Source organism: Scardinius erythrophthalmus, assembly GCF_964197995.2.
Source record: "Scardinius erythrophthalmus genome assembly, chromosome: 7".
Classification (NCBI taxonomy): Eukaryota; Metazoa; Chordata; class Actinopteri; order Cypriniformes; family Leuciscidae; genus Scardinius; species Scardinius erythrophthalmus.
The window spans coordinates 13,893,690-13,908,817 of record NC_138227.1 but is presented as its reverse complement, the minus strand read 5'-3'; the positions used below and the strand labels follow the sequence as shown (position 1 = coordinate 13,908,817).

The 15,128-nt window shown below is 36.8% G+C and overlaps 3 protein-coding genes across 4 annotated transcripts in view; 2 read left to right on the top strand and 1 right to left on the bottom strand.

The window, feature by feature from the left end:
• Positions 1 to 4,291, top strand: part of nxn (nucleoredoxin) — an 83,967-nt gene extending 79,676 nt beyond the window's left edge. Inside the window, exon 8 of the mRNA XM_081370573.1 lies at positions 3,233 to 4,291. Within this exon, the coding sequence (XP_081226699.1) occupies positions 3,233 to 3,415 (183 nt within the window). The 3' untranslated portion in view covers positions 3,416 to 4,291. The remainder of the gene's footprint in view (positions 1 to 3,232) is intronic.
• A 2,061-nt stretch (positions 4,292 to 6,352) lies between these two features.
• mrm3a (mitochondrial rRNA methyltransferase 3a) lies at positions 6,353 to 9,627 on the bottom strand. Of its 2 annotated transcripts, XM_081370572.1 has the most exons (5): positions 9,522 to 9,627; positions 9,139 to 9,297; positions 8,356 to 8,600; positions 8,102 to 8,269; positions 6,561 to 7,179 (listed from the first exon to the last, which is right to left on the bottom strand). In XM_081370572.1, exons 2-5 carry the CDS (start codon positions 9,195 to 9,197, stop codon positions 6,653 to 6,655), a joined length of 999 nt encoding a protein of 332 aa, XP_081226698.1. In that variant the 5' UTR covers positions 9,198 to 9,297; positions 9,522 to 9,627; the 3' UTR covers positions 6,561 to 6,652. The 2 variants fall into 2 exon arrangements, with proteins under 2 accessions (XP_081226697.1, XP_081226698.1); XM_081370571.1 differs by having other exon boundaries at positions 6,353 to 7,179; positions 9,139 to 9,586.
• Positions 9,628 to 11,036: 1,409 nt separating this feature from the next.
• Positions 11,037 to 15,120, top strand: glod4 (glyoxalase domain containing 4). The gene is made up of 9 exons (XM_081370570.1): positions 11,037 to 11,207; positions 11,399 to 11,448; positions 11,564 to 11,684; positions 12,327 to 12,471; positions 12,599 to 12,735; positions 13,440 to 13,526; positions 13,606 to 13,719; positions 13,804 to 13,890; positions 13,968 to 15,120. Exons 1-9 carry the CDS (start codon positions 11,118 to 11,120, stop codon positions 14,031 to 14,033), a joined length of 897 nt encoding a protein of 298 aa, XP_081226696.1. The 5' UTR covers positions 11,037 to 11,117; the 3' UTR covers positions 14,034 to 15,120.
• The last annotated feature ends 8 nt before the right edge of the window (positions 15,121 to 15,128 follow it).

Below are 15,128 nucleotides of genomic sequence, written 5' to 3'. Positions count from 1 at the left end.
TGTGTGTGTGTGTGTGTGTGTGTGTGTGTGTGTGTGTGTGTGTGTGTGTGTGTGTGTGTGTGTGTGTGTGTGTGTGTGTGTGTGTGTGTGTGTGTGTGTGTGTGTGTGTGTGTGTGTGTGTGTGTGTGTGTGTGTGTGCACTTGCGTTAAAGAGTTTGGGGTCAGTATGTTTTTTTATGTCTTTTTTTAATTTATTTTGCAAGGATGCAGTAAATTGACCAAAAGTGGCAGTAGACTTATAACGTCTCAAAGATTTCCATTTCGGATAAATGCTGAACTTTTGAACTTTCTATTCATCAAAAAATCCTAACAAATTCCACAAAAATATTAAGCAGCACAGCTGTTTTCAACACTGATAATAATAAGAAATGTTTCTTGAGCAGCAAATCAGAATGATTTCTGAAGGATCACGTGACTCAAGACTGGAGTAATGATGCTGAAAATTCAGCTTTGCATCACAGGAAAAAAATAGATTTTAAAATACTATAATATTACTGTTTTTACTGTATTTTTGATCAAGTATATGCAGCCTTGGTGAGCATTAGAGGCAATTTGTCTTTATAAATCAGTGCTAATAAATAGCATACCTCAAATGCTGTTGCTAGAGCTTAATGTGTGTCTAACTATATACACATAGTTAGAGTATATTCCTTTAATCAGTGACGAAATAGTCGATCAAAGCCTGGCAGCAGGAGACGCATTCTTGCACCGATGGCTTTTATTCATTTCCAATGTGTGATTATTTGAACCCAATGTCTGGTGCAGCGCACAGCTAGAACACTCTTTGGGTTTAGATCAGAGCTCTCTCAGATAACCAATCAGCACAGGCCCTTCTTAGTGTGCTGGCCAATCAGACAGCCTTATCTCTGCTTGCATGAGCAGATAACTAATGCTTATGGAATGCTACAGGCCCACAATAGGCAGAATAAACTTCACATTGCAGGGCCGGTGCAATTTGGTAAACACACCGTCCCTTATCATGCTAGCAGCTGGAGCCAGCCACAGGCTGACCCTTTGTCTCCGCACACGGAGAGCTCAGCGCTGGAGGCGGTGAGGGACTTTGTGTGTGTGTGTGTGTGTGTGTGTGTGTGTGTGTGTGTGTGTGTGTGTGTGTGTGTGTGTGTGTGTGTGTGTGTGTGTGTGTGTGTGTGTGTGTGTGTGTGTGTGTGTGTGTGTGTGTGTGTGTGTGTGTGTGTGTGTGTGTGTGTGTGTGTGTGTGTGTGTGTGTGTGTGTGTATGTGTGTGTGTGAAAGGGTTGAAGAACAGTTTACACAAGGTTAGCTGCTCCACAAAAGAAGATGCATGGCTTTCCATTGAGGTAGACAGCCTGAAAGATGCAATCTTTTTATATCTAAAAACCTGGAAGGGTTACACTGACAAGAGTCCATTTCTCACTGTATTTGCTTCTGTTGATGGACGGCTTTCGCTGATCTTTATCGGTTCTCAATTTTACAAGGGGCCATTGAGCGCAAATCCCAGAAACAAGCTTTACGTGTTGTTATATGTCAAATTTTGACAGTCATTGTCTCTCCTGGTTCATCAGTTTAATCTATTGCAGTGTGTTGTGAGCTCAGATCAGACTGGAATGCACCTGGAACGTGGAAAAGGAAATTATTATGGGTAAAAGCACCAGTGACCATGTAATCCACTTTTCCTGTTTTAGAAAAAAGGAAATGGACAATCTGCAATTGTATTAGTGATTCACCACCCTTTATATTGCATGTGTTTTTGTAGTTTTTTTAGGTAGTAACTATAATGTTAGACTACTGTAACAATACAGGCATTCCATCTCTTAGTAGTTTTGTTTGAAGTCGAGGTCACAAACTTTCTGTTGACCTTTTTAGGTAGCAAAAACAGCACAGAGAGTTTTTTTTACAGGCCCAAGATCTGATTATGTGGTTTAATCCATGCACTGCTGTGGAATAGCTCATAGTTTCACTGCGAGCCAGTTAGAGATGGAATAAACGAGTCGAGATCTCATCGAAACTGTTGTACTGCCCTCTCGTGGTCAAAAAAAGCTACTCATATATTGTATTATAATAATGTCTTCCATATGAAATTACTATGCAGTTCTTTCCAAGACACTGAAAGACCTTTAAAAGGATAAGTATAATCAATTTGTGTTAGACTAGATGGCCTATTGCGTTGTTAGGTGGAGAAAGTTGGCACTTTTAACCCTGTAAAGCCTGACATCAGAAAATATATATATATATATATTTTTTTTTTAAATGGAACTGTTTATTGAATCCTTAGGCAAAATATAAAAGAAAATCTAAAAAAGTTTGCATATCTGTTTTTTGTTGTTGTTATATTTGATGAGGAGGGAACAACCTCAGTTTTATTCAGAGGCCCAAACCGAGCTGCCTGGTCGTCATATTTGATACTCAATAATCCATTCATAATTTTTTCAATAGAAAAATCATGTTATCATGTAAGTTATTCTTACATTTAGATTATAGAAATCAGTAAAGATTTCATAGAAAAAAATGACCTGAAGTCAACAACATATATGAGCAAATAATGTTAGTAGTTAAAAATATAATAGTATATATATATATATATATATATATATATATATATATATATATATATATATATATATAGTAGTTATAATGTTTGGCACATTCTTGCCAAAACCATAATCCAATTTTTCACATAAAATTTTTCTCTTTTATTCATTAGCCATCCATATGGATGTTCTGTTTGTTTGTTTTTCGTATATTTTGCTGAGCCGCATTTGGTATTAAGGTCAAACCACATCTTGAAGAAAGACATTCAGAAAATAAAATCACTCTGGCTTTGCCTTTGTTACTCCACAAACACACATTTGGGAACCCCCCAATGGGAATAATGGGAATGTTTTCCACACACACTGTGTGATTCATCTCTCTGAAGTTTCCTGGGGTTTTAGTGCCTCAGAAACAACGAGGTGGGTGATGCGATGTTTTTGTCCCCCCTCCTGCTGTAGCAGAGACCTCCCCTCCATGGGGAGTGAGGAGCTTCAGCTCTGCTCAGCGAAACTCCCCCGTCTGTGCCGTCATGCTGGTTTTGAGAGAGAGAGCGAGCGCTTTATACTGGCCTCAATGCAGTTTTCATGATTCCCTGTGTCTCCTTGGTGGTTGTTTCTCATATACTCAAAATTCATTTCTTCACTCTTTGTAGTTGCAGGCTCAATTTAGTTATTTTGCTTTTCACAGACAATGATATTCACATAATTTTCATCTCCCGACAGGACGATATGAGTGATTCCCTGCGGGACTACACCAACCTGCCTGAGGCCGCGCCTCTTCTCACCATCCTGGACATGTCGGCTCGCGCCAAATACGTCAAAGACGTGGAGGAGATCACGCCGGCTGTGGTAGAACAGTTTGTTAGTGACTTTCTAGCTGAGAAGCTCAAACCAGAGCCCATTTGAAGTCCTGGACTGCACTAAACTCCCCTGCGCCGTTACCCGAACCTCCATCTGGCCCTTGACCTCCAGGCGTGCGCTCCCTTCTCTTCCTGTCAGACTGTTCGAACAGAATCGTACTTCGTATTGACATTTTTCTTCTTTTAATACGTGCCCCTCCATCATGAAGCGGCCGCCTCCTCCTGTGGTGCCTTGCATTTCCTACAGCGCTGATGGTAAAATGCAGATTTTTATGTTGATTGTCTTTTTGCTGTTACATTTAGAGATTAGACTGAACCCTGCAGCTGCAAGTCCGATTTGCTCTTATCAAGATTTTTAGCAAGTATTTCCTTCTATCCTTGGATATTGTTTCAAGAATCAAGAGCTTAGAATAAATATAGCTTGGTAAGTGTATTATTATTATCATCATTTTTCCACAGACACTGCACATTATCCATGGCCATATGTTCTGTACGGCTGTGATTGTCTTCTTATGGGTGCTGATGAATATGCATACACGAACAAGCTGATGTTAATATCCTTGTATAGAAGGCACTATCTATTCTTTGTGTAGCTGCCGCTGTTTATTTTTAATGCAGTTTGCAAGTCTATAGTTGATTCTTATAAGGACTTCGCCCACCTTGTTGATATTTGATGTTGTTGAATGACTGATCTGTTGCCATCTCAAACATGACATTTAAGTGGATTTTCTGTGAAGGTCCCCTGTATTAAAGTGGTCTGTGTTTTTTGAAGGCACAATAAACAGCATCTAACTGCAAGATTCCTTATGAAATGTAGCCAATTAAAGCACACAGTCTGTCTGTCTGTCTGTCTGTCCTTGGTTGTTTTCAATGATGTCATAGCATTAAAACTCACTGTCTAAAACATCTGTGTTCTTTTTATAACTTGGTTTCATGTCAAATTTACTCCCTTGAATCATTGAATCATCCCTTGATTTTATATTGTTGTTGGTAATTGACCTTAGTCAGGGTAACGGCATTACACTTTATTTAATTTTTGACAGGAATGAAAACGAAGCTGTGAGACATGAAACAGTTTGTGAAAGATATGATCTAGGACCTTTATACAGTGTGTGGCATTGTAAATTCTCGAAGCCAATCCCTCACAGCCTCGTTTTCATCTGGATTAAAATGGTGGTACAATGCCCTTTTCACAAGATGTAAAATAAGTCTCTGATGTCCCCAGAGTGTGTATGTGAAGCTTTAGCTCAAAATACCCCACAGATATTCTTATATAGCATGTTAAAATCATCACTTTTTGAGGGAGAGCAAAAACGCACCATTTTGTGCCTGTCCCTTTTAAATGCAAATGAGCTGCTGCTCCCAGCACGGGGGGTGGAGCTTCAACAGATTGTGTCCTTTTACCTCACACACACATTTACATTTAGTCCCTCACAGCCTCACACACAAATGCACTGGAAATTTCAAAAACTTTTAGCCTTTATGTTCAAACCAGAGTTGGAAAGATGGAGAGACTCATGAAGAAGTGACAACATGTAGACAACATTTCTGAATGGTTAGTTGATGAATTTATGTATCTTATCTACTAGTCATTGATTAGCATTTTCTGACTTGATAATCTATAAATCGTGTTCAGGGGGCGGGGTTTATGTAAATTTTAGGGTTGGTGATGTCACTAACCCAGGAGGAATGTCGTGTAGTTCCTACCAGCCGTTTGTTGTAGTCCTTTAAAAGCAAATATCTCCCTTTGCTTTGAACTTTGAGCGTCGTAACTTTGCAGATGTTGTTTATGTTTAAACAGCTACATTACACACTAACTAAAGTTAGAAAAGTGAAATCATAATCAATCACCCGTTTAAATTCAAAATGGCGTGTAACCTGACAAAGGTCTATTATTATTGGTTGATACTGAATATTTGTATTTATGCATTTAGCAGACGCATATCCAAAGCGACTAACATTGCAATAACTTTTTTTTTAGTTCATACAGTCCCTAGGAACTTTTCCATATTTTATTTTGCATGCTTTTTTTAACATTTAGATTACATTAAAGTCGGCATGAAACGGAAGTTGAGATTGTCATTTTTTCCTTGGTGTGAGGTATATCCGAGTGAAATGGCTTCTGAAATTAGAAAAAAATGTAGGGCGGGGCTTGATTTCGTCCTTTGGGAATTGATTGGATCGTTGGAGGTTGGGCGTTGCATACAAAATGGAGGAAGATTTGAATGCCAGTTCACATTAAGTTGTGGAGGATTTCTCTCCACCAGACTCCCCACCGTTACCCTCCCATGAAGGATTTTTTATTTGATTTTATTATTCCCACGAACCAAGATGAGTCAAGTCAAGTTATCATCCTTATTAGACATTCTCTGTTATCAGTCAAGTTCACCCTCGAGAGCCGCACCCTCATCGGCTCTGGCCGCACCCTTTCGCCATGGCACGTGACCGAAAGAGAAGAGAGGTCGTTTCGAGGGGGGAGGGAAGGGTAATGTGTTTGATTAAAGATTATAAGGGTACATGAATTTAAAAAAAATAATGAAGTGCACTTATAAATCATTTATAATAAACACTACAATATTACATATAAAAAGAAGATTTGTCAAATTTGATTTCATGCCGAATTTAAGGGCCGTTTACATGACACTGTTTAAAAGCATTTCCATCTAAAAACAGAAAACTTCATGCGTTTTTGGCCGTTCATTGACACAGCAACAGCGGTTTGAAACTTTTGAAAATGGGTTTCAAAGTACAAGTTTTTGAAAACGATACTGTTATCGTCTCCATGTAAACTACAAAAATGTGAATTTGTGAAAATGGTGACATCATGCGTATTACAAGTTCAGTCTATAGGCGTGTATTGTTTCTCAAAGTGACATCGCCAACTACTGGCCTGGCATGAATAATACAGCGATTTTAGTCGGTTTCACGTTTTTCCGTTTTTAGGACATCATTGTTGTGTAAACATACCCTTACATTATATTTTGCCATCAAACTGATTTAACAATAATAATTTAATAATGTAATCTTTACATTTTGCACACTGAACATCTTATTGTACATTATAATGTTACTAGTAATATTTAAAATGATCGAATTAATTGTAGTGTTTTGTTTATAATTCATTTAGACAAAATAGTATAGGATTGTAATATGAATACTGGTCATGTGACAATGTAGAATACTAGCCTGCTACTGTTTGAAATGTTTATTGGTGATATTGTTTGACATAGAACTGGACATTATTGGTAAAATATCTTTGTTTTAAACATTACAAGAAAAACAATTACAACATTTTAGATCTTGCTCTTCTGCGTGTTTTGTCAGACACCTTCAGAAGCTGCCGTCTGCCTTCAAACAGCAGTATACTAGCAGCCATAGCAGAGTTCAGGCTCTCCACTCCTGGAGCCATGGGAACAAAGATCCTTCTACCCTCCGTTTCCTCAGCCAATCCAAGAGCCTCCAAACTCAGGTCACACGTCTCTCCACCAAGCACCAGAGCCGTGCTCTTCTGAGCCCAACTCTCATGGTACACCTGAGGCTTCACACACGGCAGTGAAAGTTCATCATCGGAATCTTCATCAGAGTCACTTTCACTGGATTTATCCAAAGTAACATTTTGTATTTGTCTTGAAACTGGAACAGATGCAGGGTCTTTTGTAAAACTGCTACAGTTATCCGCTATATGGACAATCACGTCCTTTGGTAAGTGCTTAGAAATGTCATCCCAGTCCAAATTAGGAAAAACCGGAAGGCGGAAATGAGCTCCCATTGCTGCGCGTAGAACCTTGGGCTCCCAGGCATCAACACAACCTGGAAAAATAAATAAACAAATAAACAGCCAGTGCTTAGTGTTTAACACATTTGGGTCATTTCATTCAGATTTCTTACATTTAAAAACAAAACAAAAAAAGCTTAGTTTTTAGTATGAGAACCACCAAACTTTGAAAACGTGTGAAGACTACCAAAATACATAATTTCATTTTTTAACTATTTGAAAATAAATATAACTTTTTTTATGTTATACGGATATCAAGTGTGACTTCACACATTATATAATGCAGTTTTTCGGCCCTTTCTGTACATCTATGAGTTAGATTTGTCTCAAAAATTCTGAATTGGACAGAATTTAGTTGGTAAACATAATATTACATGCAAAAACACACTATGAACATCCAACAAATGTAAGTAACATAACAAATAAACTATATTAAATAAACTATATTTAGCATCAAAAGCCAAATAGTCCAAATTTGAAAAAGTAAGCCATCATTAATTAGAAAGTTTATTCAGAAAACTATCTATAGTATATTTAAGTTGTTTGTTAGGAAATATGTAGTTTTCATACATTCGGATTGTTTTTGAGCCGTCATAAGCTCAAATTAATTTAATCCATTGATTTAAATAGATAATTGGTCATTATCATAATATATGTTCTTAAAAATTTTATAAAATTATATTTAAGTAAAGAATTATCATAAATATTGCTAAAAATGTTTTTTCTTGATTCACGTTTTGCTATATTTCAAGCATTATATCAAAGAACTTCTACTTTTTGTTTATAAAAAAATTGGTAAGTGTAGTAATAACATGGTAAAAAGCTATTCTATTTCATAAGCTTACGTTCGACCGGGTCAAAACTGAGCTGGATTGCAAAAATAAGCTGCAGATTTTTAATGCGTCATAAGATCCCCTTTTCAACAAAAATCTTTTTCCATTTAAAGGTATTACATACCTTTGGTTAGGAGAACACGGTCACAACCAGCAGCTGCTGCACAGCGTAAAATAGTGCCTAGGTTTCCAGCGTCACGAACATTGTCACATATCAGGAACAAAGGCACAGACTGGTGACGTATGTCTTTTGGAAATGCCAGACAGGAGGCATCGGGTTTTGAGAATATAGCTGTGATTTGACACAAACAGTGTGATTTGAGTTCTGTTATAAACATTTAGAAGTAAACTAGGTTCATAAGAGATTCGGCAACGGACCTATAACACCCTGAGGAGTGACCAGGTCAGACCAGGTCTTCATGTCTTCATATTTGACCTTGATGAGCTTGACCTGCTGTAGTTTATCTAGAGGAAGCTCCTGCAGTCTCTCCACCGTGCTGAAGAAGAGCGTCTGAGGAGACGCTCCAGCAGACAGAGCGTCACAGATCAGACGCCTGCCCTCCAGCAGCACCTTACCTTCCTTTTCCCGAAAACTTCTGGAGCGGGCCACGCTGGACACCTTCCTGAGGGGACATCGAAATAATTGTTTAATGACAACTTTTTCTTTTAAATAAAGTAGTGCAAACACCATCTTCCAATTCATTCGTTTACCTAATACCTATACTAATGTTTATCATTGTAAGTCATTCACCCGTGAGGAGAAAAGAAGCTCCGGCTGTGAATGGCATGATACTTAAAGTTTGACGAAACTTTTCAACGAACAAGAACAGACAATGGATTATAATGTCAAAACCTCTGGGTAATAAACAGTTGTTAAAAAAAACTTATTTATGTCCATCTGCTCTGTTTTACACACAAATACAGGATACATCTTTTCAATGTTCTTCCCAGCGCATCTTTAAAGTGACATTTTTGGGTGAACTATCCCTTTAACAGAGCTCCACAATCATATATCTGGTGCAGCGCTCCTCTATTATTAAATACAGCAAATGTGTATATAGGCAGATTTCTTGCCATTCAACACTCAAATGATGTATTTTGCAAGAATGCAGATGATATATGATGTTGGTAACAGTCATTTCCAGTCATATTTGTACTCACGCGAGTCTGTTATCTCCAGCAGGGGCCTTTTCGTAGCGCAGCCCCCCAAGCCTGTCCATAATGTGAGGAGACTCTTCTGCACATTCAGACACGTGATGGCCACTCCACTTCTTGTTGCCAGCTCTCTCTGAGACTTTCTCTTTGCGGTATTTATTATCACTGTCAGAGAGGTTTTTGCCTTTTAGTTTGGACATCTTTTGATTCATTTTATCAGCTGTTTGTTCCTTCGACTTAATAAATGTTTCTCGTTCACCATTGGGATACAAGACCGCCACGGGTCTCCGTCGGAGGGCTCGGACATATCGCCTCGAATTCACCAAGATTTGGTTATGCCCTCTAAATAATAAACTATGTTCCCCGAAAATAACAAATCCACGACTCACGTTATACATGAGCGCTGCCATGATTGTTGACCGCGACCTGCGTCACTGGGAATGAATGAACTACCGATGTCCGATTCGTGAACGAATCGTTTTATTGAGTCGGATCTTTCCCAAGAGTTGGATGAATTGGTTCAGTTAGTTATGCCAACTTGCCAAGTAAACACAGTATTAAATCTAAAATATCGATATAATTACTTACTATATGGTGCATAATAAAACAAATTAGACATGGTGTAATGTATTTCAATTGATAAAATGTCAATCCATAATATTTGGACATTGAATGAGGGACAGACTGAATCAGTGGATTCAGGTGGAAACTGAGGATTTGAGAGATGGGAACAGATACTTAATGAACAAATAGAAATCAAATAAAATGTAACTTTTTATGACAGATTTACCAAAACACTTATGAAACAAATAAAATGTAATACAATCACTGATCTATATAATGTCATTCTATATCAGTGAATACAATTCAATGTCTGTTTGAGCTGAATCAGAGCTACAACACTCTGACATGAACAGATGAAATTGTGGTTAGTTCACCCAAAAATGAAAATTCTGTCAGTAATTACTCACCCTCATGTTGTTCCAACCCCGTAAGACTTTCGTTCATCTTCGGAACACAAATTAAGATATTTAACGAAATCTGAGTGCTGGATCACTTCTCCTGCAGGCTTATGGACACCTTAACTTGCTGGCCCAGAAAATGTATTAAAGACATTGTTAATATAGTCCAAGTGACTCCAGTGGCTCAATCTTAAGTTTATAAAGCGACGAGAATACTTTTTGTGCGCAAAAACAAACAAAAATAACGACTTTATTCCACTTTTCTTTTCCTTCTCTCTGGACCTGACGTGAAACACAGACGCGCTACGCTATTACACTACATACAAAAAACTCGAGGTCCAGAGAGAAGGAAATGAAAAGTGGAATAAAGTCGTTATTTTTGTTTGTTTTTGCGCACAAAAAGTATTCTTGTCGCTTTATAAACTTAAGATTGAGCCACTGGAGTCACTTGGACTATATTAACAATGTCTTTAATACATTTTCTGGGCCAGCAAGTTAAGGTGTCCATAAGCCTGCAGGAGAAGTGATCCAGCTCTCAGATTTCATCAAAAATATCTTAATTTGTGTTCCGAAGATGAACGAAAGTCTTACGGGGTTGGAACATCATGAGGGTAAGTAATTACTGACAGAATTTTCATTTTTGGGTGTACTAACCCTTTAAATCACAGTAAACAGCTTTATCTGAACCGATTCTTTGAACATAACTGTTCAAATGAACCGATTCCTGTGATTGATTCAGATTTCACATCACTAGAATGGACTGTACCAAATAATTATATTGACCAAGAAATATGTTGTAAACATTCTATTTAAAATGTAGTGGTGCTTTTTGCATTTTATATATATAAAAAATACGCAATGTGCCCATATATATAATGGCATTACAAATCCACGTAGAAATTAAACAAATTAGTTTGGTTTAGTCTGTGGCATGTTGACAGCAGAGCAATCGATCGCAAGGTGTGTGCATCGATACAGAGTGTGTGTGATCGTCGTGTTTACAGTGGGAGACTTTCAAGAGTGATGGCACTTAGAAGAGCACTGCATTTTGTTTTTAAAGTAGGAGACAGGACCAGAACAGCCACTTTTTACAGGGATGTCTTAGGAATGAAGGTAGAAGAGCTAGCTGTCTACTGACCTTATTGTAATATTCCAGTTCTGTATTCTAATTCATTGAGGACTTTGTCTCCTAATAATGGTGATAAGACAGTTAATGATGTTATTACCAAATGCAGTTTTGACACGTCTGTGTTCAGTCTCGAATTACAGATTTATAAACAATAACTAATGACTTTAATCTACAGATTCTGCGTCATGAAGAATTTGAGGAGGGCTGCAAAGCAACCTGCAATGGGTTAGTAATATATATATTTATATCTTACTAGCTTAACTACTACTTAACCTGTAACTACTTGTATAACCTGTATGAATTGCACAATCGAAACACAGATCTGTTCTTGTATTGTCAGTCCATATGATGGGAAATGGAGTAAAACCATGGTGGGCTTTGGACCAGAAGATGACCACTTTGTGGCAGAGTTGACCTATAACTATGGAGTGGGTGAATATCGCCTTGGCAATGACTTCCTGGTAAACTCCTTATACATTTACATTCAAACCACACATACAGTAGGATATAAACATCTGAGACCTTTGAGAAAAAAAATCAAATAAGTTAATAATACTATATATATATATATATATATATATATATATCAATTTTTTTTATTTTTTTTTACTGACCCCAAACTTTTGAACAGTAGTTTATGTTACAAAAGCTTTCTATTTCAGATGAATACTGTTCTTTTGAACTTTCTGTTCAAAGAATTCTAAAATAATAATAATAATGTGTACACAGCTGTTTTCAACATTGATAATAATAATAAATGTTTCTTGAGCACAAAATCATCATATTAGAATGATTTCTGAAAGATCGTGTGAAACTGAAGACTGGAGTAAATGATGCTGAAAATTCAGCTTTGTATCACAAAAATATATTTTAATTTTGAGAATATATTCATGATAAAATATGACATGATCATCATAATTTACAATTCAACTTTTAACTTGAATTGACATAATAAAATAAATCATTTATATTTAGGTATTAATTTTGGTATCAGAATGAAATAAATCATTTTCACTAGCAGTTTCTGACTTTTGGTTCACACTGTAATATTTTCTGTGAAATGTGATCCTGATCTTTCCTCTATCTGTGCTCTTCAATATTAGGGTCTCACTCTCCAGTCTAGTCAGGCTGTGAGTAATGCGAAGAGGTTAAACTGGCCTCTCACACAAGTTGGAGACTCTCTCTACATGACTGAAGCTCCGGGAGGATACCGCTTCTTCCTTATAGACAAGGAACAGCCGAACTGTGGTGGGTATTTGCGTGTTATAATAGGGATGTGAAAACTTCCTTCATGAATTGTGGAAGCAGATATATGAAGTAACTGTAGTAGTTAATTGTGCCATTAAATACTGACTGTTTCTTTTCTTGGTAATAGATCCTGTCCAGAAGGTCTCCCTGGCAGTCTCTGATCTGCAGCGTTCTATTCATTATTGGTCTGCCCTGCTGGGAATGAAAGTTATTGAGAAAAATGAGGACAAAAAGATTGCCTTAATGGGATTTTCAGATAATCAGGTTTAGCTGAAAATAATCCGTTTATTGTATTTTTGGCAATAATTAAATTACGAGGACATGCCATTCACCGAGACCTCGTGAACAGTCTTGAGTTTGGTTATCCTCTTTTTTTTTTATAAAACTTCTATCAGGCCCTTATGGCAGGAAATTAATTTATACGAATGCATATACACACTACCATTCAAAAGCAAATTCATGAAAGAAATGAGTCATTTCATTCAGCAAGGATCAAAAAGTTTATACTGTTACCAAATATTTTTAATTTCGAATAATGTTATTTTATTTTATATTCATCAAAGAATCCTGAAAAAATTGGTTTCCACAAAAATAATGTTTGATAACATTGATTAAAATGATAAACATTTATCAAACATTGATAATACTAAGATGTTTCATGAGCAGTAAGTCAGCATTATTAGAATGATTTCTGAAGGATCATGTGACACTTAAGATGATGCTGAAAATTCAGCTTTGCCATCACAGAAATAAATTACATTTTAAAATATATTCAAATGGAAAACAGTTCTTTTAAATTGTAATAATATTTCACAATATTACTGTTTTTACTGTATTTTTTACCATACACATGCAGCCCTATTGAGCACAATTCTTTTTTTTTTCTTAAAACATTTAAAAATCATACTGACCCCAAACCTTTGAATGGTGGTGTATGTGTCTTGAAATCAACTCTTGTGCTTTTGTAGTGTAAGCTGGAGTTACAGGACATTGGATGCGATGTGGAACATGCAACTGCTTTTGGAAGGATCGCATTCGCTTGCCCCCGGGATCAGGTCAGATAATTTACTCATAACCAACATCCACATCAGATTTTACTTCTTGTAATTTTAAGGAAATGTCTTTGTTTGGCAGTTACCAGACATTGAGGCCATAATGAAAAAAGAAAAGCACAAAATCCTCACGCCGCTTGTGAGTCTGGATACACCTGGAAAAGCCACCGTGGAAGTCGTCATTCTTGGAGATCCTGTGAGAATTTATAATGTTATTGAGACTGAATGTTGAGTGTTTGCAAAAGTATGCTTGGCTGACTCAGATCTCCACATGATGTAGGATGGTCATGAGATCTGCTTTGTGGGTGATGAGGCATTCAGGCAGCTTTCTGCAATGGACCCCAAGGGAAATGAGTTGCTGGATAAGGTAATTTAGAGTACAAAATAAATCCTGTGATCCAATTACAAGCCGCATTCATGTTTGCTGTTTGGTTTCTTTCACAGGCCATGGCTGCAGATAAGAGTGACGAGTGGTTTGCCAAACGCAACAAGCAGAAAGCTTCAGCATAAAGACTGTCTGACGTCATTGACACTGCTTGAAAAGATCCAGGGTGTGCAGTCAACCAGATTATTGTTATTATACATTTCAAGGGTTTACTAATGATAATCCAGGTTATTTTTATGAAAATAATGCAAATTCTATCAAGAACACCTTACAATCCCTAAAACTTCAATAGGACACACACTTTTGGACATGATAAAAAAAATATGTGTATTTCTGTTGATCCTCATGATTATGTAGTTATTCTCTTAAAAGTGTATATTTTTGATAAATGAAGAGGATAATCAGCAAGTGTAATGTTACAAATATTCAGTGGCTATTAAAATAAACATTTCCTTTGGTGCCATACCAAATTAATTGCAATTATTGTTTACAATGACAAATGCATAGATTCATTCATGGTACATTGACAAGACAAAGCTTTCCGTTTCATTCCACTGACCAGCAGAGATCTGTATTGTAATACTTTTACATCATATGATGTAAATCATATAAATAAATAAACAAGTTTTGTTAATTAAAAACAAGCAGTGTTGTAATAATTACAGCAGAAGTACCAGAGAAAACATTGTAGCCAAACTGGGGGGGCCTTCGAGTCAAAAAGTTTAGGTGTGTTTGACTTGAAGCGCCACTGTGCAGACTGATCGGTATATCGAGAGCATAAGGAGCCGCCAGCTCGCTAAGTCGTGTATAATGTTTGCCTTTGTATGTGTTTATAATGTTATTTTTTTCTTCTTTTTTTCTCTTTCTTTTTTTGTTTGTGAAACTTTACCGATGTAATTTAATTCCTGTAGAGGTTCTATCTGTCTTGTCTTTTCTGTCAATTTATTGTTTGATGCTTTATAGCCTACAAAAAGAAAAACTGCTTCAGTCTAACACACCTGTTGAGAGCCCATGGTGTAGCTCACCTGTGGTCAGGTGACACCCTCTGGATAAGGATGACAGTCAGCTGACTGTCCAACTTGTAAAACTGACAATTTGCACACTTTTATTTATATAATAGTTAAAAGACAAGAATTTAAGTATTGCGTACTTATAAAGATGGTAAGACTTATCAAACGTTTGTGGCGCTTTAGTAAAAAATAACTTTTTATTATTTTCTG